The 22,935-nt window shown below is 61.4% G+C and overlaps 1 protein-coding gene across 14 annotated transcripts in view; it reads left to right on the forward strand.

Moving 5' to 3' along the window:
* ARHGEF2 (Rho/Rac guanine nucleotide exchange factor 2) overlaps positions 1-22,270 on the forward strand; it is a 26,870-nt gene extending 4,600 nt beyond the window's left edge. For 2 of the 14 annotated variants that reach the window (XM_073888521.1, XM_073888523.1), the window contains exons 2-21: positions 7,088-7,232; positions 9,539-9,602; positions 10,195-10,324; positions 10,552-10,661; positions 10,751-10,897; positions 11,367-11,617; positions 11,764-11,889; positions 12,262-12,379; positions 12,565-12,813; positions 14,491-14,567; positions 15,328-15,497; positions 16,712-16,779; positions 18,103-18,300; positions 18,659-18,778; positions 18,872-18,939; positions 19,065-19,100; positions 19,257-19,359; positions 19,530-19,973; positions 20,249-20,366; positions 21,147-22,270. In XM_073888521.1, the coding sequence (XP_073744622.1) occupies positions 7,185-7,232; positions 9,539-9,602; positions 10,195-10,324; positions 10,552-10,661; positions 10,751-10,897; positions 11,367-11,617; positions 11,764-11,889; positions 12,262-12,379; positions 12,565-12,813; positions 14,491-14,567; positions 15,328-15,497; positions 16,712-16,779; positions 18,103-18,300; positions 18,659-18,778; positions 18,872-18,939; positions 19,065-19,100; positions 19,257-19,359; positions 19,530-19,973; positions 20,249-20,366; positions 21,147-21,522 (3,021 nt within the window). In that variant the 5' untranslated portion in view covers positions 7,088-7,184 and the 3' untranslated portion in view covers positions 21,523-22,270. Of the gene's footprint in view, positions 1-31; positions 209-3,707; positions 3,960-6,145; positions 6,904-7,087; positions 7,233-9,163; positions 9,232-9,538; positions 9,603-10,194; positions 10,325-10,551; positions 10,662-10,750; positions 10,898-11,366; positions 11,618-11,763; positions 11,890-12,261; positions 12,380-12,564; positions 12,814-14,490; positions 14,568-15,327; positions 15,498-16,711; positions 16,780-18,102; positions 18,301-18,658; positions 18,779-18,871; positions 18,940-19,064; positions 19,101-19,256; positions 19,360-19,529; positions 19,974-20,182; positions 20,367-21,146 lie in introns of those variants that run through there. The other 12 variants (XM_025858876.2, XM_025858874.2, XM_025858875.2 and 9 more) reach the window with 12 other exon arrangements.
* Positions 22,271-22,935: the final 665 nt, after the last annotated feature.

The raw sequence follows: 22,935 nt of genomic DNA on the forward strand, positions 1-22,935 counted from the left end.
GGCGAGCGGCGGCCAGCGCCCCGGGCCCGGCCCGGCGGCCCCCGCCCCCGGGCCCGCGGGCAGGCTCGCGTTTGAGGAACTGCGCGGGGCCGCGCGCGCGAGCCACCTTCCTGTCCCGGGACCGCCCGCCGCCGCCGCCCCGACCATGTCTCGGATCGAGTCGCTCACGCGCGCGCGGACCGAGCGGAGCCGGGAGCTGGCGAGCAAGGTGGGCTCGGGGCGGCCGGGCCGGGGTAGGAGGTGGGGGGGGAGTGCCGGGGCCCCGGGGCGCACCGATCGCGCCGCGTCGCCCCCTCCAGCCCCCCCACCCCCCGGCCCTGCCGCCCCGGAAGAAAGTTGCTTCGGGCAGGGGCCGGGCGGGAGGAGGGAGGCGCGCGTGTGGTCGGGTGGGCACCCCTCGGCCCGGGGTCGCCGGCGTGGTCGGCCCCCTTTGTCCCCGCCATCCGGCGCAGGGCCCGGGAGGCCCGGTTTCCCGGTTCCTCCCGCCTGCCCCGCCGCCGCGGCTCCCCCCTCCCCCCCGAGACAAAAGTCAGCCCCTCCTCCTCCGGCAAATGGACTTTCCAGCTGTGATTCACTTCTCCCCTCGGGTGGGCGGGTGGCTGGGGTCGGGACGGCGGAGGGACCACGCACTTCCTCCCCGAGCCGTCACCCTCAGGTGCCGGGAGCAGAGGTCTTTGTGTCGCTGGGACCCGTTCCTCCGCCCTTAGGGGTCCTGAGCACACCTGTTTCTGGAACAGGGGGTCTCAGGTCCCCGACCCTGTCTCGCCCGCCGGCTTCCGAGTCCCCTCTTCTCCCGGCGTGAAGCCTTAGGCTGACCCGCCCGCCCGCCGGCACTTTGCCTCTGACCCTCCTCTTCCCCGCTCTCCTCGCTTCATCTTGGGACCCATTCACCTACTATTTCCAGAGCCTGGGGTGTAATTATCCTTGGCCCTCCCTCCTTCCCAAGTATCCTTTATCCCTTCTTTGTACCCAGGCCCACTCTCAAAGGCCATGACCTCTGCACACCCCAGACCCCAGGAAATGAGGTGTAGGTGCACAAGTTAGAGCTGGGAGCGCTGGTGCATGCGGAGGGCACCTCCCAGCTGCCGGGGCACCCACACTGTACCCATTATCAGGAGGGACAGGACCCCACCAATGGCTGGTTTAATTTCTGGCTTTCTTCTGACCCCGGTGTCCTGCCCCGGGTCCCTGCCTGTGCTTGTCACCACCACTGTTCTCCCGGAAAGGGGGCAGTACCCTTTGGGAGCCCCGGAAGATGGTGGAAAGCTCTCCCCCCCCCACCTCCCTCCTAGCTCCTAGCCTGGCTACCTGTCTTGAGGCTAAGTTGGGAGAGATTCCATCCTGGAACTTTTCCTTCAGGGGCTGGGATGAGATTGTGCCAACAGGAAAGCAACTAGGGATTTGAGTAGGGCCTAAGACAGGAAGTATGCTGGAGACGTGGGCGGCAGCCGGGCTGCGCTCTGCTTGGGCTCCTCTCACCCCTGCCCGGGCCAGGCCCCAGCCCTGAAAGTCTGTTTATTTTTCAACCGTTTGAGCTGAGACCCTGGAGTAGAGCCAGGGGTGGGGGGGGGGTGGGGGGTTGCAGAGAGATTTTTTGAAACCGCGGAAATTTGGTTCCACCCTAAAAAGGAAAGCCAAGAGGGAGCCGTAGGGGGCAGACCTGGAGAGGGGTGTAGAGAGGGGCTCTGGGAGGGTAGATACTGGGGTCTTTTTTCATTGGGAGGAGCTGGGGTGCCAGATACCTGGGTCCTCATGCCTTGGTCTTTTTAGTGGTGGGGGGCCTGGGGTTCCGGAAGCTTGGCTCTTTCTGTCCGGCTAGCCTTGGTTTGGGGAGTGGAGGGTTGGGGGGGCTGAGTGGGTGGATCTGAGGGCAAAGCGCCGCTGGAGGAGGGTGGTTGTCAGTTTGGGTTGGTCGGAAGGGGAGGGCCGCCTCCGGAAAGCTGTGGTTACAGAAGGGGGGAGTTGGTGCTTGGCCAACAAACCCTGGATCCCCCCACCCCCCTCCCCCAGCACACCAGCTGTCTCCTTTCTTTTTATACTGTGGTGGGAAGTAGAGGGGGCCCTGCTGGAAATGAGATTATTTGAGGAAGATGGTCTCCCCTGCTACCTATTTGGAAGGATGGGTCAGAGCAAGCCCTGAGCCCACGCCCCTGGCACATTCCTTGCCGGACACCTGGGAGCCTCCTTAGAGAAGGAGAAATCTGGGGGGAGCATAGCTCTTCTCCCCATCCTCACCAAGGCTGTGTGGCCCCCTCCCCACGCTTCTTGTCTTGTCACCCCTTCCTCTCCACTCCTCATTCTCTCTGCTCTGCTTCCTACCTTCCCAGGCCCAAACCCCACAGGCCCCTTTACCTCTGGGCCCCGGCTCTTCCCCCTCCTCCCCCACATCCTAACCTTCACATCTCTCAGAACAAAGGGTCCTTTCCTGCCTAGGAGAGGGGTTAGCGGGCGCCTCCAGGATGGCTCCGGAGGCTGGGGTCCCCGTGGAGTCTCCAGGACCCCGGCCCTGGAGTGTGTGGGGCAGGTGGAGTGGGAGAGAGGGAGAGGCGATTTCTTTGTTCTGAGTAAGGAGAGGTGGCTGGCTTTGTGTGCAGGACAGACTGGGAGAGGAGCGGAGCCAGAGAGGAGGGGTGGGCGAGCGGGGAGGGGTTGGCCGGCCTAGCAGTTTGCCAGGAAGTTTTGCAGGAGCTGGGGGTCCCTAGGAGGTTGAAGCTTGTAGGGGCACAGGAAGAGATGCTGGGGGCCATGGAGGTTTGGGACGGAGCAGAGGGGGGCAAGTCACTGAGTGCTGCAGGGGGTTGCTTATGTCTGGGGAAGGGCCGACTGGGCTCAGCAGAGGATTGAGAGGGGCCTGGAACCGACCTTGGATCCGGGAGGGGACAGGTGTGAATGTGTGACTCCCAGGCACGCGTGGGACCTGTTACGGGTACGTGTGTGTGTGTCTGTCTGTCCCCAGATGCTCCGGGTCACTGTCCTGAGCGGTGGTCACCAGATTAGGGGCTCGTGCTTTCTGGAAGTAGTTCCATGTTTAGCTTCCGTGTCTGGTTTGAGGGCGGACTAGGAGCCTGAGCAAGCAGATTGGTCAGGGCGCCTCGTTGAGAAATGGACGAGAGGAGCTGGCTGGACCCTTCTGGGTTTGTTTGTGTCTCCTGGGGGAGGGGTGCCAGCAGCAGCTGCCCCCTCCCAAGCCAGCCGGCCTGCCCTGTGCCAGGAGGGCAGGGAGTCCTGGTAGCTATTGTTCGCCGGCACAAATGCCCGTCTGTTCGCCCTCCCCCCCTCCCCTCTGCTGTCTCTCTCCTGACCCGACAGGTGTGACCAGGCAGGGGGCAGGCTGGGGGCCAGGATGCCTGGGTCTCAGGGCGCCTGGCCTGATTTTATTCCCCATGGCCCTTAGTGCCCCTCTTCTGCCTGCCAGTGCGCCCACCCCCATTGTCTGGGGCTCATCCTCATTCATCAAGCGAGTATTTATTAAGTGCCTTTGTGTGTTCAGTGGTGGCTTTTTGTGTTATGTTTCTGGCTTTGGCGCTAGCGTTTCCGTTTGGCCACCTTCTCCTTGGCCTCCTGCCTTCATCTTGTCCCTGGAAGCTGATGCAGGAGCAGAGCCTGGCTGAGGCCATCCCAAGCCCTCTTCTCAGTCCTGTGGCCAGGGACCCACTGTCCCCGCGCCCCCCCCCCCCCCCCCCCCCCCCCCCGCCCAGTTCCCAGCCCAAAGCTCATCCCCAGGACTCAGGGCCCTTTGCAGCCTATGACTGCACCCCTGCTGGTCAGGGGCTGAGCCGCAGGTGACTTGAATCCCAGTGCAACCCCAATGGGACCTCGGGGGCCCTCTGGTCACCAGACAGAGGCCTCAGCATCTTGGGGAAGGGGCTGCTGCAAGTTTCAGCGGGAGTAGAGGTGATTCCGAGCACCTCGTGACTCCCCCCAAGGTCTTGGTGTGGACGTCCCTGACGGAGGAGCAGGTACTGCTGAGCGCTTGGGCCTTGCGGGGACTGGCGCTGGCCCTCCTGGGGGCGGGCTCTGCCATCCCTGCTGCCCGCCGGGGAGCCCAGGGAGCCAGGCTTTGGGATTACCTTCTTCATGTTTCTCACATGGGAGGCAAGGTGCCTATTAGGGGGCAGACTGTCTCTGCCCCGGAGCTTCTGAGCCGCCAGCTACAGTGCCCTCTGCCCTTCACCTGAATTTCTTCCCCCAGAGTGACCAAGATCTAGAAAGACAATGGAGGGAAGGCTTGGGCTGGCCTCTTCTGGCCTCGGGAGGAAACCCTCCAGGGCCTAAGCTCATAGAACGCAGAGGAGAAGTGAGACGGGGAGACGGGGTTTTAGTGGCGCAGGGCGAGGGTGCTGCTGGGACCCCGTGTCGCTTGTCCGTCCTCCCACCCATCCTGCCTTCCCTTCCAAGCGCACGCTGACTGCCTGTTGTATAGGCTGTTGAGCCAGGTGCTTTTGAATGCCCTCTTCACCGCTTCCTGGTGCAGCCGGAGACGCTTCCGTGAGGCCCTGCGAGCAGGAGTGGCTGGACGCTGGCTGGGCAGGACGGGACCGAACCGGCAGGAAGGGCTTCGGAGCGGTGGGGGTGGCCCGTGTGGATTGGGCATCAGGCCCATGTCTCGCTGCGGGGGTTGGGGCATGGAGGCGAAGTGCTGTCCTGCAGGTGGGCAGGTACATAGGAGACCAGCGGGACCATCTTAAGAATGCCTGGAAGACAGTAGGATAGAACCAAGCAGAGCCCGTTCACTACATCTCGGGAACAGCCCCCCCGACCCCAGTGGCCGGCCCTGCGTCCGTCCATCCTCCCGGCCGGGCGCTGGGGCCGGCACAGACTGCGCGGGGACAATAGTGCTAGGCAGTGCCAGGGCCGTGGCTGCCGGGCAGTGGCCAAGGTGGGGCGTGCTGCTGCTGCGGCTGCCGGGGGTCCCTCAGCGAGAGGCTGAGTGTGGGGAGCAGGGGAGACTGGGCCCAGAGCCTCGGTGTCTCCTGTGGGCCACTGATGCCAGGGAGAGAAGGGCCCGAGACAGGCTGTGCTCTGGCTGCCCCCGCCCTCCCTCCTCCTCCCACCTCTTTCCCAGGTGAGTCTGCAGGAGGCCAAGGGCCTGGAGGGCAGAGACCTGAGGGTGGAGGGAGTGGGGACTTGGAGCAGCTAGGGCCGATCTCCAGCACCTCCCCTTCTGGAGCTCACCCTGACCCAGACGTGTTCTTCTCCATGTTGGCTGGTCCGATGCTTTCAGTGCAAGCATAGTGAGTGCTCCGAGTTATCTGCGTCCTAGAGAGGGCTGGCAGTGCAGGGCAGGAGAGAGGGGGTGTGGCAGTGAGGAGAGACCTTGGGACCTGGTCATTGAGGTCCCCCGTCATTCAGAAGGGGATTTGATCTAAGGAGCTATAATTTGGAGCAAGACAGATGGAAGTTAGACCAAAGGGAGAATCTTCTAGCGGCCAGATAGGTAGGTACCAGAGTAGAAGGAAGGAGGCCGGGAACACTGGAGGCTGGGGCTGGAAGGCTGGGCTTCCCTAACCAGGCCTGGGGGTGGGGGATGGGGTGGACTGTAGCGGGGAGGTCAGGAGGGAGAGGCCGTGGGCAGTCAGAGAAGCCACTGGGGGAGGAGGTGTAAAGGGGAAGGCAGAGAGGAGGGGAGGGGAGGAGACTAGGAAATAGGAAGAGGAGGAGGAGAGGGGAGAAGTCGGCGAGGGAAGTGGGGAAAGACCCTAAGACCTCCAGGCTTTGCTTATCAGCAGACAAAGCTGGAGCTTCTGCGCTTCTGCCTGGAGCCAGGGGAGAGAGGAGCCCCCCTCCCCAACTCCGCCCGGGGACCTCAGGGCACTGTGGCCCAGCACCCTCTGGCCCCCACGCTGTTGACTCAGCTCCTACATACTTCCCTTTTCTGCCCGGAGCACAGAGTGCCCTCCTGGCCCCAGCGCAGTGTGGTTTCCCCCACCAGCCTCTCAGCTGCTCGTGCGCGCGAGCCAAGTCAGGCCCAGGCCGAGGGCTCTCCCCAGCGCCCCAGCCAGGGTTCCCCACGCTGGGGCGCCTGCCCTCAGCATCAGCAATCTGGACCCGGCTCTGTTCCTGGGAAGCTCGGAAGTCCGGGGGGTGGGGGTGTGCTTGCCTGTCCTGTTGGCTACCCTCTCGGTGTGGGGGGGGGAACGTCAGGGGTCTGAGGTGACCGCCGAGGAAGGTCCTGGAGTAGGTGGGAAGGAGGGCATCTCAGGCTCTTGGGGGACAGAGACGAGGGGGGGAAATGACTTGACCCGCAGCTAGCTGCCGGGGCGGCAGGGATGGGGGCCCCCAGCCTCTGAGGTTCTGGGGTACTCTGTGCCCCCTCTTGCTGGAGGCCGGAGCCCAAAGAGAAGGGTGTTGCAGCCGGAGGACAGAGGGTAGAGGCCAGAAAGGACTCGGGATGGGAGCCGGGTGAGCGGGAGGAGTGGGAGCTCGCCCGGGTTTCTGAGGGTAGCATAAGGAATACAAGTCAGACTTCCTGCCGGAAGGAAGGAGACCCGTGGGCTGGGTTTCCTTCCTCCAAGAGACCAAAGCCAGGTCCAGCCTCCCATAGGGGCCCTGGCAGTTTGGGATCCTGACCCCTGGGGTGGGGGGTGGCAACGAGGCATTCCGGCCTCCAGCCAGTCTACTGAGGGGCTCTCTGGCCTCCCCACTGTGACTGCGGCGCCCGGCTCCAACACCCGTTGTCATGGTTATAAGAGCAGCTAACTCCCCTAGATCTGAAAGCGCTGGTGAGCTGGCACCCTCTGCCTCGCCCGCTCCCCCTCCTCTCTGCGCATCTTCCCCCAGCTCCGAGGAGAGCGTACAGCAGGCTGGGGGCGAGCAGAGCAGGGCTGGGAGGTGCGGGGAGGACGCCAGGCTCGAGCCGGGGAGATGAGTGCCCACAGGAGGCAGCCTAGCCGCCGGGGCCAGGTAGGTCAGGGGCCGGCCTGGGCCCCCTTGGACAGCTGCCTCCGACACCCTGCAGCAGGCCCTTCTTTGGGAAGGGGTCTCTTTCCGGCATCGCCCCCTGGCCTCTGCCCTCTGCCTGTCTCTGGACACCCCGGGCACCTGACACCTTCAGCCTCACTTCCTGTCTCTCCCACCCCTTCCGCAGACCCGGGAAAAGGAGAAGATGAAGGAAGCCAAGGATGCCCGCTATACCAACGGGCACCTCTTCACCACCATCTCCGTCTCGGGCATGACCATGTGCTATGCCTGTAACAAGAGCATCACAGCCAAGGAGGCCCTCATCTGCCCAAGTAGGTTGTGTGGATCCTGAATGTCGCTCTGCCTCGGTGCCCACTGACCCTAACCTTGCCATCTGTCCTTTCTGCCCTGGATCCGTAGGGTCACTCTCTGGGAGCCCCAGCGGGGCCCCGGGCCAGATGCTTGAAGCTTTCGCTCCCTTCCCTCCCTCCGTGGGGCACAGCAGGGCTGTAGGGGAGTCAGGGGCGGGGGCTGGGGTGGCGCCCCTTGCAGCTGCTGTCCGCTGGGTGTCCCCTGGCTCCGGAGCAGCTGCTGAGGGTTATAGGGAAACTGCTTGGAGAAGGATCAGGAATGTCCTGCTGGTGGAGGGGGTGGTGGCCAGCCGCGGCCTTGCACCTGGTTCTGCCTTTCTTCCTGGGCAGAACTGGAAGGTCAGGACTCGAGGGTCCCCGGCCCCTCCCTTTCTCTTCACTGCGTGGAGCCTGAGATGCTTGCCTCTGCAGTTTGAAGTAGAGGATGGGATTAGGAGCCTCCCTCTCAGATTTCCAGTGTGACGGTTAGACCGTGGGAAAGAGGGAAAGCAGCAGGAATGCGTGCGTTGGGGGATAGCGGTCGGAGCTCCTGACCTTCGCCCACCTCGGAGGGCAGCCCCGTATTTAGGAGTCCGAGCAGGGCAGTCTTCCTTCCCTAGGATGCCAGCCTGCCTGCACAGAAGGCCCCTGCCCCCCGGTCTGTGGCCGAGCTGCGGCCCCCTGAGGTCTGCGACTGGTGCTCCGGCTCTCGGTCCCTGCGCAGCTGGAGAGCCAGGGAGGTCTCCCTGCTTTCTCATGACCCATCTCGGAGTTAGGACGATGAGGAGGGAACCCCAGGCTGGATCCCCCGAGACCTGACAGAGCTCCCCAGCAGGAAGCTTGTTGCCAGGGGAACCGGGGAGGCAGGCGGCGAGCCGAGCGCTATTTTGAGAGCAGGTGGAAAGCGCTGGGGGTAGAAGAAGGGAGCTCTAGGGGAGTGGGGCAGCCCCAGCCCCCTCCAGTCCTCCCCTCCACCCCACCCTGCCCGCCTTGTATTTGTGGAAGTGAGCCTGCTGCTGGGTATTGTCTGCACGAGTCGCAGGGTTTCCTGTTGTTGCGCACAGCGGGGGGAGCAGGAGAGGGAGGGGCGAGGCACGCTGGGGACAGGGACAGCCAGCCGCCCCACTGCCAAGGCCTGGCCACTCCTCCTCTCCTACCCCATGGCAGGCAGAGTGTGGGGGCTGTGGGTTTGCCCTGGGCCTGGAACGGGGGGAAGGTAGGGGTCAGAGCTGAGCCGCGGGGAAGGCCAGCAGGCTCTGGGGGAGGACGGGGCAGGGTCTGTCCCCACTCCAGTACTGCGTCCAGCAGCCTTTGAATTGCTTAGGCCTGGCCACGGTTCGTGGGCGCACGTGTGGCCCAGCAGCAAGGGTCTGGCCTCCGGACGCAGCCATGCCGGGGTTTCGGTCCCAGCTGCACCACTAGCTGACCTCTCCGGGCGGCGGGCCCCTCATCTGTAAAATGAAGATCCTTGAATCTACCCCCAAAGGGTTGTTAGGATCAAGTAACTGTGGGCCACGTGCTGGGTGCTCGGGGGTGCGAACCGCCCCCCGCCCCTGGCCCCCACCCCAGCTGCTCTGTGCCTGCTTCTGTCCCGTGGGCGTCGTCTTCCGTCTGTGCCACCTCTGTGCTCCTTGAGCTCGTCTCTGGCAGCCAGGAACCCCTTCTTCCCTCCGGGCCACCCCTCAGGTCACCCAGCGAGTCAGGATGGCCACCTCTGCCCCTCGCCTGATTTCCTGCTGGAAGGGAGGGGGAGGAGGCGGCGTGGGGAGGGCCGGGTCCGGCCGCGGCTGGAAGGTCTGGGCAGAGGGGCGTCTCAGACGGCGTGGCCAGGGGGAGACGGGTGTCTGCATGTGGGTGTGTCCCCTCCCGTACCACCCGGTCCCCCCTTCACCCTCTCTACCCCACCCTCCCAGCCTGCAATGTGACTATCCACAACCGCTGTAAAGACGCGCTCGCCAACTGTACCAAGGTCAAGCAGAAGGTGAGACAGCAGGGCGGCGGGCAGCGGGCTGGGGAGAGGGTAGTGAGTGTGCCCTTCCCGTTCACTCCTCGCCCTGTGTTCCTCACCGTGGGGCCGTCCACACCCTGCACCCCAGGCCTCGCGCCCCGTGCGGCCAGCCCGCTGCTCTGGACACATCCCCCAGCGCTGGGCTCGGCCACCCTCATGCCCGTGGCCACTGTGCCGGCTTTCCCCCGAGGGGCCAGCTGCCCAGCTCCTGCCCGAGCCCGTGGGGGAGACCCTTGGTGACAACTGTCCCTGGTGTCTCTCTTTTGCTCCGTCCCAACAGCAGCAGAAAGCTGCCCTGCTGAAGAACAACACCGCCTTGCAGTCCGTTTCCCTTCGCAGTAAGAGTGAGTCATGGGGGCGCGCAGGAGACCCCGTGCAGGACCCCGCCCCCCCCATGGGACCCCTGCCGGGACCCCAGGCCCCTCAGCCCGCGGGCTCTGCTGTCCCCTCACAGTCGTTCCCCACACAGTACCCCCGCCTCGGTTGGAAGTGCATGGTGGCCCTCAGGGATGTCCAGCCTCTTGGGCCGGGGGGCAGGGCAGAATTCTCGCGGCGGTGAGGCTAGGGTTGGCCGGTCGTCCGAGCACGCACGCTGCTGGCCTGTGCCGTTCACACAGCTTTGGTGCCGCACAATGAGCGGAGTCGGAGTCCCTCCTCCGCCACCAGCAGAGTCACCCTGGACGAGTCCCCTAGCTTTCTGAGCTTCAGTGTGCTCATAGGCTTGTTTCGGGGACGAGATGAGCCAGGAGCGCGTTAGAAGAAGCACACGAGTGTGTGAGGTGGCGCTGCTGTCACCTTTCCTCGACTTTCCTCGACTAGCAGCCCAGCGGGGGTGGGGTCGCAGAGGGGGCCTCCTTTCTAGTCCACGGGCCTGGGAGGCCTGGATCGCGGGGAGCAGCAGCGTTGACGTTTGCCTGCTCGCTGTCCCCCCTCCAGCCACCCCCCGGGAGCGGCCCAGCTCTGCCATCTACCCCTCCGACAGCTTCCGGCAGTCCCTGCTAGGTTCCCGCCGCGGCCGCTCCTCCTTGTCGCTGGCCAAGAGCGTCTCCACCACCAACATCGCCGGGTGAGCGTCTGCCTGGGGAAGGGACAGCCAGGGGCTCAGACGGGGGGGCCAGGGGCCTGGGGCTCAGACGGGGGAGGGCCGGGGGCCTGGGGCGTCCCTCCTGTCCCTGAGCTCAGGACCGTCGACGGGGAAGGAGGGCGCAGGGTGTTGCCTCTCGGACCCCAGCCTCGGCTCCCCATGTGGGGCTCTGCCCCCGCGCTGGGGTGGCACAGGCTCCCTTCCGCCAGGCACTTCAGTGACGAGTCCCCCCTGGGGCTGCGCCGGATCCTGTCGCAGTCCACAGACTCTCTCAACGTGCGGAACCGGGCCCTGTCCGTGGAGTCGCTCATGGACGAAGGTGATGGCCGGCCCGGGGAGGCCTGCGGGGGGCGGGGCGGGGCCCGGCGAGCCGAGTCGGGCTCAGCCGGGGGCCCTGCTGGCGTCCAGGGGCGGAGGTGCTCTACAGCGAGCTGATGAGTGACTTTGAGGCGGACGAGAGGGACTTCGCAGCCGACTCGTGGAGCTTGGCCGTGGACGGCAGCTTCCTGCAGCAGCAGAAGAAGGAGGTGATGAAGCAGCAGGACGTCATCTACGGTGAGCCAAGACCCCCGCCCACGCTGATCCTGCTATAGCCAGGGCCAGTCGTCTGTGACCTTCCTCCAGCCAGGGCTCCCCGCCTCCCCCCAGACCCCTGCCTCCAGCCCACCCACGAGTTGCCATAAGGCCCCCGCCTTTTGGGGCTCTTGGTCTCCCAGGCCCCATCTTTACCCCTTCAAGTCAGTTCTCTGCCCTCGCTCCTGGCCTCTTCCACGCCTGGCACCATGCCGGCGACTCTGGGAAATCTGGACGTGAGGGGACGCGTGGTCCTCGCCCCAAACAGCTTACAGCCTGAGGTTGGCAGAGCATAAAGAGGAAACGTGATTAAAGAATCATCTAAGACCATACCCGTGCAGAATGTCACCCTGGAAGGGACCTTAGGAACCTCCCACAAGCCCAGAGGTCCCCGCCGGGCCGACCAGTGTGGCCAAGCCACAGTCGGGTCCAACGAGCTGTCGCCCCACAGAACTCATCCAGACGGAGCTGCGCCACGTGCGGACGCTGAAGATCATGACCCGCCTCTTCCGCACGGGGATGCTGGAAGAGCTGCAGCTCGAGCCGGGGCTGGTGCAGGGGCTGTTCCCTTGTGCGGATGAGCTCAGTGACATCCACACGCGCTTCCTCAGCCAGCTGCTAGAGCGCCGACGCCAGGCCCTGTGCCCCGGAAGCACCCGCAACTTCGTCATCCATCGCTTGGGTGACCTGCTCATCACCCAGGTGAGGCCGGATCCAAGGGCAAAGGCGTGATCGGAGTCTGGGGGCGGAGGCACGGGAGCCGGTGAGGCAGGAGGCCGGAGGGGGTCCTGGGGATAGGGTGTGGCTTTGAGGGACACGCTGACCCAGCCCCGCGCCCCGACTGCTAGTTCTCAGGTCCCAGTGCGGAGCAGATGCGTAAGACCTACTCGGAGTTCTGCAGCCGCCACACCAAGGCCTTAAAGCTTTATAAGGAGCTGTATGCCCGCGACAAAAGGTTTCAGCAGTTCATCCGGGTGAGCGGACCCCTGCAGGACTCACGCCCAGAGTCACCCCTAGTGGCTCAAACCCCGCCTCCTCTTTCTTGGGGGGCATGGCGGCTGCCGCCACCGAAAGGCCGGGTTCCCACCGACCCCTGTGGCGCGTGTCAACAATAATCCCTCCGAGCGAGCGATAATCCCTGTTCACTCCTTTGTCTGGTTGGTCCTCGTAGGAAACCCGGGGCACAGTGCTCCCCATTTCCAGATGTGGTCACCCAAGCCAGCGGGAGGTCAACAGCCAAGTTAGGGCCGTCACCAGAGCTTAGGCTCCAAGGGCCGTGTTCTTTGCCGTGCCCCCCCCCACCCCCGGCCCCACGCTGGCCCTGAGCCCCATCTCTGCCCTTGTAGAAGGTGACCCGCTCGGCTGTGCTTAAGCGGCATGGGGTACAAGAGTGCATCCTGCTGGTGACCCAGCGCATCACCAAGTACCCGGTGCTCATCAACCGGATCCTGCAGCACTCCCACGGTGAGGGAGCCGGCCATGCACGGCTGTGCGGGAAGGGCTCTTTGGGGTGAGGAAAGGTGACCCAGGGAAAGGACGGGGTCAGCCGTGGAGCCCGGGGCCACCTCTGTCGATGGGATCCGGACACCGTGGGAACTGGGGCGGGATGGAAGCGGACTAGCCGGGCCTCATGCTGGCCCTCGGCACAGGGACCGAGGAGGAGCGCCAGGACCTGACCACGGCACTGGGGCTGGTGAAGGAGCTGCTGTCCAACGTGGACCAGGATGTGCATGAGCTGGAGAAGGGAGCCCGCCTGCAGGAGATCTACCACCGTATGGACCCTCGGGCCCAGGCCCCGGTGCCTGGCAAGGGCCCATTCGGCCGAGAGGAGCTTCTGCGGCGCAAGCTCATCCACGATGGTTGCCTGCTCTGGAAGACAGCGACTGGCCGCTTCAAAGGTCAGCGGTCAGCGTGGCGGGCCAAGCGGGAGCCCAGCGCCAGACGTGGAGAGGGAGGGGCATCTCTCTGCAGCCGGACATCCGGGGCCCAGGGGCAGGGAAATGCAGCAAAGTCCGAATTCTGTATTTCACTGCATGGGCCACGCAGGGCTTCCCTGTCAGGATGGGTCCTTGCGTGCCCAGAGAGCTATGAGTTTGATGAGGAAGACAGAGAAACTCCAGGACCAGGGGGCTAGAGTGGGGCAGCTCGCAGGGCTGCAGAGGGGGCTTCGGGAAGACAGCCAGGAAGGCCCAGGGCAGGGGACTGAGCCAGCGAAGGACAGGCGGGGGTGGAGAAGAGAGGAAAGAGCAGAGGGGGCCAGGGCGGGGGGCCCACTTTCCCGGCCTCTCCCCCCAGATTGCACTGGCCGTGTCTCTCCCACCTGAAGGAGAGTAGCAGGCCTCGGCTTTGGGCGTGAGGAATGAGGGCCAGAATGAAACTGCTCCCCAGGCCTGAGGCTGCCGGAGCCCGCCGTCCCATGTCGTGAAATCCCCCTTCCACGGGCTGGGGGATGGCAGTGCTTTGCTGGCGCCTTCATCCCTCTCTTTCCCATCCCTCCCACGCAGCAGCTAAGAATATAAACTGTGGGGGTTAAAAATAGTAAGGCTGGAGAGCTTTATTTCTGAAGCATTTAGCAAAAGCCCTCCCCTCTGTGTGCCCACAGTTTAGTAAGATCGCCAAGGGCAAAGGGTGAGCATGTCTTTTCTTGACTGCGACCGCTGCGTGTTAGGGACTTGACCTTTTGTCCGTGTGCCCCCAGTGTTAAAATGCGGGACTCAGGAGCAGAGCGGCTGGAAGGTGGGGCAGAGAAGGACAGTGAAGGAGGCCTCTAGGGTCGAGGGGGGTGGGATTATTCAGCTGTGGGAGGGATGGCTGTGAAGCCTGACTGTCCCCTGCCTCCTGAGCATCGGGAGGTGCGGGCAGGGGGTTTCAGGTCAGGTGGCCAGAAAGCCCTTCTGTCAGCTGCGAGGCCTGGCCTTTTTTTTTTTTTTAGATTTTATTTATTTTTTGAAAGAGAGACAGTGAGAGAGGGAACACAAGCAGGGGCAGTGGGAGAGGAAGAAGCAGGCTCCCCGCGGAGCAGGGAGCCCGACGCGGGGCTCGATCCCAGGACCCTGGGATCATGACCTGAGCCGAAGGCAGCCGCTTAACGACTGAGCCACCCAGGCGCCCCGAGGCATGGCATTTAAAGGGCGGCCCATCCTGCTCTGGGAATGCTTCTTACTCTCACAAAAATTCTGGACCCTTTCACCCAGAAAAATACACGTGCGTGTTATATTACTACGTAAAATTATGCGACTTTGGGAGGTTTGCAGAGCCCCCGAGACCCAGCAGTGGACATGCTCGGGGTCTGTGGTCCCCCGGTTAAGAAACGGCCTCAGCTGGGTGAAGAGGGTTTTCCTCGGATGCACCGGTGACCCCCTCCAGTCTTTTCCAGCCAAGAAGCTGTTTGATGTGGGCACAGGCACCTCTCCCCCTGGCATTTCTGAGCTGTAGGAACGGGCAGGTGGGCGGCTGCAAACGGAGGAGGAAGCAGCCAGAGGGAAGAGAGGCCAGGGACAGAGTTGTCAGGCCTGGCCCCCGAGAACGAGGCAGGCCGCTGCGCAGGCCTCTGATGCTGGCCACTCTCCCACCAGACGTCCTGATGCTGCTGATGACAGACGTGCTGCTGTTTCTGCAGGAGAAGGACCAGAAGTACATCTTTCCCGCCCTGGTGAGACCTTCCTCCTCCTTTCTCAGCACAGACAAGTGTCACGGGCTCTGCTTGCTTTTCTGCCCAAGCCGGAAAGACCCCAAGAATCCCCCAGAGCCAAGTGGCGATGAGTGTAACCGTTGCTACAATATTGGGAGGAATAAAAACAGCTAACGCTGTGTGCGGGCACTTCCACACCGAGGAAGGCCCGCTATGATCCCTTGTTTGTCGATGAGGAAAGTGAACCTTAAAGGTTTTTTTTTTTAATGTGTGTGTTTTTTAAAGTTTATTTATATATTATTATTGTTATAATTGTTATTAAAGACTTATTCATTCGAGAGAGAGAGAGAGCACGAGCAGGGGAGCAGCAGAGGGAGAGGGACAGACTCCCCACTGAGCAGGGAGCCCGATGCGGGGCTCGATCCCAGGATGCTGGGATCATGACCTGAGCTGAAGGCAGACACTTACCCGACTGAGCCACTAAGTTCATTTATTTTTTTAGCAATCTCTACCCCCAACGTGGAATTGGAACCCACAACCCCGAGATCAAGAGTCGCACGCTCCCCCGCCCAAGCCAGCTGGGCGCCCCGATAAACCTTAGTGTCAATAACGTGTCAGAGGTCACATGTGCTCCCAAGTGCCCTCTGGCCGCACCAAGGCTGAGGCTCTAAATTTATATTGCAGGTGGGCTCTTCAGTCCTTCAGGTACTGCAGAAAGACTGAAGACCCAGATGCCCCAGGTCAGGGCTCCCAGGCTGAGTCTTTCCTTTCTGACCCACAGGACAAGCCCTCGGTGGTATCACTGCAGAATCTAATTGTGCGAGACATCGCCAACCAGGAGAAAGGGATGTTTCTGATCAGCGCCACACCCCCTGAGATGTATGAGGTCCACACGGCATCCCGGGATGACCGGAGCACCTGGATCCGAGTCATTCAGCAGAGTGTGCGCGTGTGAGTGTGCATGGCCTCCGGGATCCTGCAGCTTAGGGCCCCAGGCCTCAGCGCTCCCTGGGGAAAGAGCCCAGGGTTCAGAGGGGGAGGCCGGGGCTGGGGGAGGAGCAAGGTGGCCCAGGGCAGGAGAGGTCATCTGGGCCGGCATATCCTATGTGTTTCCTGCCGCGACAACCCGGAGCACCTCTCAGGAGTGTGAGCTGGCAAGCAAAGGGACTGCTTGGAGCCGTCCCGTGGTGGTTCGCCTGCCGACCAGCAGGACACTCTCATGGGCAGGAACACCTCAGGCTATAGGCAGTGGGCAGTTACTTGGATCATATCGCATTTTACCATTATTTTCTAAAAACAAATGAACAAGGGAATGAAGTCACTGAGACTAGAGCGAAACCCCCACGGTCGAGGCAAGAAGGAAACCGTTCCATATGCTAAGGCAGCCGACCTCGAGCTTCTGGGGGACGTATGTGGGATTTGAGGCCCTCGACTGTGTGTCTCTTTTGATGAAAAAAGGAAAATGCGTGTAGAGCGTTCAAAACGGATTCTTGAAGATTATGCCAAAAAAAGAAACTCAGGATATTTGTCAATTTTTTTTAGCTTTTAGAAATGGATTTTCTCCACTTTGTAACATGTAAACTTTTTTTTTAACTTCTGCAGTTTAGACTTTTGAACAGATTTATCAGAAATGCATGCCCAAGTATGACCTTGCCTGTTCTAGGAAAACCATGCCAAATACCTGTCCTATTGGCAGTAGATCCATGGGGGCCTCTCTGTTAACAGTATTAATGTCTGTCATTGTGAAAATTATAATTAATACTCTGTATTCGATGTATCAAGCTTCTGCCGTGTTCAAAGCATTGTTGTGTTTTTTTCATTTAACTCTGACAAAAAACAGCCAGTGAAGAAGAAAGATACCATACCCATTTTTCAGATGAGAAATAGAGGCTACCATCGGGTAAATAGTGGGGCCTGGATTTAGGCCCAGTTTGCTTCGCGCCAAGGCTGTAGTACCCGTCCTTGCGGTGCAACCCCCACAGGTGGCCTGTGGAGAGGCACACGCGCCGGGAAATTCGGATGATGGGTGTGAAGGAAAGCAGGGGGTCGGGAGTGAGTGAGGCCAGGGCTTGGGGCTGGTGAGTCTTACAGGGAGGCACCAAGCATGTTCAGGAAGGAGGCTGATTCCTGATCTCTCAACCCCACGCAACCTGTTACCCCTCTAGATGCCCATCCAGAGAGGACTTCCCCCTGATTGAGACAGAGCACGAGGCTTACCTGCGCCGAATCAAGAGTGAGTCCACCCACAGAGCTTGTTAAATAATTTATAATACATCCCCATGATGGAATACGATGGAACTGGTTGAAATGTGCCAATGCTGGGGAGGGCTGATGCAGATCCATAACGAGAATGTAGTGTGAAGTAAAAAGAGCAAGGTTTAACACAACATAGGGTGTATGCTACCTCTGGTGTAAAAATAACGGGGATAGGGTACGTATCACATGTGGTAGGTGTGTGTGTGTGTGTAGTGTCTCCAGAAGGAGAGCTGGGAAGACCAGGGTTGAGACATTAATCTACTTTTTTTACTTTTATTAGAGTATGAACTAACTGCTATACAAAAAGACCAACAAAAATCAGTTTCTTAAGGTAGAAGATCGTTTCTCTATAGTCCACAAGTGGGAAGTACAGGGTAGTCAGTACACCTCTGCCATCTTCATCATAGAGATTCCCCACCTCCCTGTCCAAAGTGGCTACTGTAGCTCCTGCTGTCACATCTGCATCCCAGCTAGCGGGGAGATGGAAGGGAACAGGGAGAGTTTATACCCTTTTTTTAAGATTGTATTTTATTTTATTTATATATATATAATGTATATTTTATATTTATAAATATAAAACATATTATATGTGGGGCTTGAACTCATGACCCTGGGATCAAGAGTCGCATGCTTTATTGACTAAGCCCGCAAGGTGCCCCTTAAGATTTTATTTTTGAGTAGTCTGTACACCCAAGGTGGGGCTCAAACTCACAACCCCAAGATCAAGAGTCACACGCTCCACTCACTGAGCCAGCCAGGTGCCTCTATACCCTTTTCTTTTAAGGGCCAATCCGGAGAGACACTCATGTCCGTTGACCACAGTTTAGTCCCATGCCAATGTCTAGCTGCAGGTCAGGTTTAATTGGGCAGCTACGTGCCCACATGAAATTTGTATGGACTCTCCAATTAAAGGAAGATGGGAGAATGAAAGTTGTGGGCATCTGCAGTTCTGGCCACAGATCATGTTAGTTTTGCTTTTACAATAAAAGTCCAGGGCACCTGGCTGGCTCCGTGAGTAGAGCCTGTGACTCTTGATCTTGGGGTCGTGCGTTTGAGCCCCATGTTGGGCACGGAGCCTACTTTAAAAAAAAGAAAGTTCATATATTACTTTTCCAAAAAAAAAGTGTTTTCTTTTTCATAAATGCCAAAAATCCAGAATTAAGTACTACACTCAGCCCAGCCGTGGCCCCCAGGCCCTTGGGCCGCCCTTCCAGCACGGCTCTCTGGCTGCGCCCCCTCCCCCCATAACACCGCCCTCCCCCCCACCCCCACCGTGTGCTCACCTGTTCCGTATCCACAGTGGAGCTGCAACAGAAAGACCAGGCCCTGGTTGAGCTGCTGCAGGAGAAGGTCGGGCTGTTCGCCGAGATGACCCATTTCCAGGTGGAGGAAGACGGTGGTGGGTTGACCCTGCCTGCCTTACCCAGGGGCCTTTTCCGCTCCGAGTCCCTGGAGTGCCCCCGTGGAGAGCGGCTGCTGCAGGATGCCATCCGTGAGGGTGAGGGAGCCCTGAGGGAGGAGTCCAGGGCCATCCACTCGGCCTCACAGAATAGGGACACGTGACTACACGTGGGCACACACAACCCCAGTGTCCATAAACTTCCTGGGGCACCAGGTGTGGGGAAGGCCAGGGTGGGGCGGGGGAGGCACAGTCCTTGCTACTGTTTGACACCTTGTCCTGCATACGTTTGTGCTGCCCCTTCGGCGCCCTTCAGTGACCTCTGCCCTGTGGGGGGTGGTATGAGTGAGGGCCCCTGGGCGGCTGACTGTTACGCCGTGCCTTGGGTGGAAGGCGCCCTGCCGTTCCCTGCAGGGTTCCTTGTGGCTCCTGGGCTTACCCCCCCCCTTCCCTGTAGTGGAGGGTCTGAAAGACCTCCTGGTGGGGCCTGGAGTAGAACTGCTCCTGACACCCCGGGAACCAGCCTTGCCCGTGGACCCGGATGGCGGCGGTAGCACGAGTCCTGGGGTCACTGCCAGTGAGTGCCTGGGCTGGGGCCACGGTGGTGGGTGGGAGGGAGGGGCCAGGCCCTGAGGACCTGAGCTCAGCCTGTCCTTCCCCTTCTCCACAGATGGTGAGCCCAGAACCTTCAATGGCTCGATTGAGCTCTGCCGAACCGACTCAGACTCCAGCCAGAAGGTGGGTCTGCAAGAGGTACCAGGGCTCGTGAGAGGGCGGGAAGGGGCAGCTGGCCCGTGGACCCCTGACACAGAGCTGTGGGGGACCGGCGCCTGCAAATCCCCCATCCTTGCCTCTCTCTGCAGGACCGGAATGGAAATCAGCTGAGAGCCCCCCAGGAGGTGAGGTGGGAACCCACTGGTGTAGCCGACTGAAACGGAGCGTGTTGTGGCTGAGAAATCGGGCCCCGGTGTGGGGTGGTGTTGGGGAGAGTCGACATCTGAGAGTGTCTGGAGGCTTGCTGTCCCCAAACCCACATTTGGTCACCTTCTGGGCAGCTCTCCCATCCTGAAGCTTGGGCCCCGTCCCCACCCTCTCCTCTGTCCTCAGGAAGCGTTACAGCGATTGGTCAATCTCTATGGACTTCTGCACGGCCTCCAGGTCAGCGGGGCCAGCGCTAGAATGGGCAGGGGAGGAGAGAGCGGGGCTGCCTGTTCACGCGCCTTCAGGGCCTTTCCGGGGTGGAGCTCTCCGGGAGCCCTAACCAGGCCCCCCCCGCCCCCCGGGAGCCGGGGTTCTGATACACCCGCGGGTGCCCCTTACGCCCCCAGGCGGCTGTGGCGCAGCAGGACACGCTGATGGAAGCGCGGTTCCCCGACGGCCCCGAGCGGCGGGAGAAGCTGGCCCGCGCCAACTCTCGGGACGGAGAGGCCGGCCGAGCCGGACCCGCCCCCGCGGCGCCGGACAAGCAGGCCACCGAGCTGGCGCTCCTGCAGCGGCAACACGCTCTGCTGCAGGAGGAGTTGCGGCGCTGCCGGCGGTTGGGCGAGGAGCGCGCCACAGAGGCCGGCAGCCTGGAGGCCCGGCTCCGCGAGAGCGAGCAGGCCCGCGCCCGGCTGGAGCGGGAGGCCGAAGAGGCCCGCAGGCAGCTGGCCGCCCTGGGCCAGAGCGAGCCGCCCCCGGCGGAGGCCCCCTGGGCCCGCAGGCCCCTGGACCCGCGGCGCCGCAGCCTGCCTGCGGGCGACGCCCTGTACCTGAGCTTCACGCCCCCGCAGGTAAGGAAGCTCGGGGGCGCTGAGCTGGGAGGGCGCGAGGGCCCGCGGGACGCGCCGAGCCGAGCGGCGGCGGCGGCGTAGGGGATTTGCGCCCCAACTAGGCTGCGGCTGGAGAGCGGGGCGAGGTGGCGGGGCGCAGAGCGCCGGCGGTGGTGCGCCCGGCTGAGCTCACTCCCTGGCCTGCTGCCTTTCCTGCCGGCCTGTCACAGCCCAGCCGAGGCCACGACCGCCTGGATTTGTCTGTGACCATTCGCTCTGTCCATCGACCCTTTGAGGACCGAGAGAGACAGGAGCTGGGCAGCCCCGAGGAGCGGCTGCAGGACAGCAGCGACGCCGACACGGGCAGCGAGGAGGAAGGGGGCAGCCGCCTGTCCCCGCCCCACAGTCCGCGAGGTGAGGCGCCGGTGCACGTGGGCTGCCGCCCTTGGCTGTGTGTGCTGGCGCAGGGGGACACTTAGGGGGCCGCAGTCGCCGCCGAGGGCTACCGTACTCTGTAAGTCTCGCGAGGGGCACACAGGACTCACTTGCTGCCTTTTCCGATGCCGGGCGGGCAGCCCCGAGCGCTCCGGGAAGCAAAGAAGGTGGGAGCCGCCCCTGTAAGTCTGTGATGCCAACCTTTTCAAGTAGACGTCGGTTTTTTTTTTTTTTTTAAGATTTTATTTTATTTGTCAGAGAGAGCGAGCGAGCGAGCACAAGCAGGGGGAGCGGCAGAGGGAGAGGGAGAAGCAGACTCCCCGCGGAGCAGGGGGCCGGATGCGGGGGCTCGATCCCTGGAGTCTGGGATCGTGACCCGAGCCGAAGGCAGACGCTTCACCAGCTGAGCCACCCAGGCGCCCCTAAACTTAGATTTCTAAGGAAAAGAAATTTCTAAGACTGTCAAAGTTCTTATAGTAGATTCAAGAAATACAAAATAACCAAAAGCTAGTGTGACTTTATGTAATAATCTTAAACTATTTTGTATGTTCTTAGCTGCAGTGTATCTTCCTGTCTTCAGGAAGGATACAGAGTAGGCAGGTGTGGGCACATGACTTACTCTGCAGACAGAGGTTCCGGCTCACCCGCCGCCTCACAGCTTGGGCCTGGGTGGGGCACTAACTAACCCTGTTTAGTGCAGGGGTGCAGCTGCTCGAGGGAGCCGGTGCTCTCCCGCTAACTCTGCCCATCCCCCTTCAGACTTCACCCGAATGCAGGACATCCCGGAAGAGATCGAGAGTCGCGACGGGGAGCCTGTGGCTTCAGAGAGCTAAGGGGGCCCCACCCCCGTCCGGTGCCCCCAGGAAGAACACAGCGAGGGAGGCAAAACTTTGGGGACTCCAACCTGCCAATGGCGAGGGAACACTCGAAAGAACTGCTGACCCCCTGCCAGCTCTTGGGCTCCTTGGACACCTGGGGCCCCCAGGAAGCTGGGGGGGGTCTTGGGCCACAGGGCCCCCTGCTGGCATCCAGGAGCTACACCACAGATGCCACGTTTTCATGCCTTCTTCCCTCTACTTTAGGAAAATTTATTTATTTATTGTTTATTAGTTACACAGGGAGTGGGGAGATTTAGAGGACCAGGGACACGGGAACCAAGCCATAGGGATCGGGGGCCTTGTCCTGTAACACTACTGGGGTTTATTCAGGCGTAACCCCGCGGCTGCTGGGTTCTAGCCCCGACACCCCTCCCCAGCAACACCATCTTTGAGGAGAGGCTGCCGCGCCACCAGACCCTTCCAGAAGGGCTGTGGGCGGGGCCATGCCCCCTCCCCTCCCCCGCTAACTGCTGTTCTCCCTTCTCTCCATCCTCCCTGGAGACCCCCCCCACCTCGGGGTCGGAGGCGATGGAGTAGAGGTCGAGAGGCCACAATGGCTCTGTTGGGGGGTGAGGGGAAAGCCCACGGGACCAGAATGTTTTTTGTTGTTTTCTTTTTTGTACCAAAGCCAGCTGCACGTGTTTTGTATTTTTAAGAGATGATTGTAGGCAATTAGAAATCACAGCCTTCTATTTCCGCTTATCGGAAGAGCTTGAGGGGTGGGGGGACGGCGTCCCCTCATCTGCAGTAACGGGGGACCTACTCTGACCTCTTCTCCAGCCGTTTGGAAAACATGTTGTAGGGTGAGTTGGGAAATCTCTGTGAACCCTGACCTCATCCCCACCTCAGCAACCATGACTGAAACCTCAGCGTGAATTTGGGGGATTTTCCAGTGGACCCCCAGTGCCCACCAGCCCCAGCCATTTTCTGCCCATTTGATTGCTTAAAAAGAAAAAAAAGAAGAAGAGATAAAGCAGGGAAAATTAAAGACCTGGACCCCCACGACGTGCTGTCTCTCGATGTCTGCCTGCCCTACGGGCTGGACGGGTGGCCCCCAAGGGAGGAGCAGGCCGCCTCCCCCAACACAGGCCACTCCCAGAAGAAAGTGCCTTGAGCCCTTGTTGTTGGTGCTGACATCCACAGATCCAGGGATCAAAATGAAGGGCACTTAGGTTCCAGGGGCTGCTGGGGATTCCAGAACTAGAAAACTGGTCTCGGCCTCAGAGGCATGCCCTGCTCAGAAATGGCGTCAGCGGTGGCCCCCTCCCTTCCCCTGCGGGCCCAGTTCCTGCTGGCCTCTCCCCAGAGTCCTTCATTTTCAGATTCAGACCCCACTCTGCCCTCGGTCTTTAGTGTCAGAGCCCTGGGGCAACCTCTTGAAGGGGCTGTGGGTGAGAGATTAGGTCGGTTTCAGTTCTTGGTTTTGCTTCATTTCACTTCCTGTTTCTGGTTACTACTCCCCTGCTGCTGGGGGAGGGGAAGAGGGAGGGCGGCCACGCGGTCCACACGCGCACACACGCTGGCACACGCACACACCTCCTCGGAGGAGAGGAGCTGAAATCAGCTGGGGAGCGGGCTTGGGGGCCGCCCGCACCTCCCTCCTGTACCCGCCCACGGCATCTGGCCTTCAGCAGGTGCTTTCTCATCCATTACCGGGTCTGTGTGGTGGG

This window comes from Callorhinus ursinus, unplaced genomic scaffold, assembly GCF_003265705.2.
Source record: "Callorhinus ursinus isolate GAN/ISIS: 27379988/994484 unplaced genomic scaffold, GSC_fseal_2.0 scaffold92, whole genome shotgun sequence".
Lineage (NCBI taxonomy): Eukaryota > Metazoa > Chordata > Mammalia > Carnivora > Otariidae > Callorhinus > Callorhinus ursinus.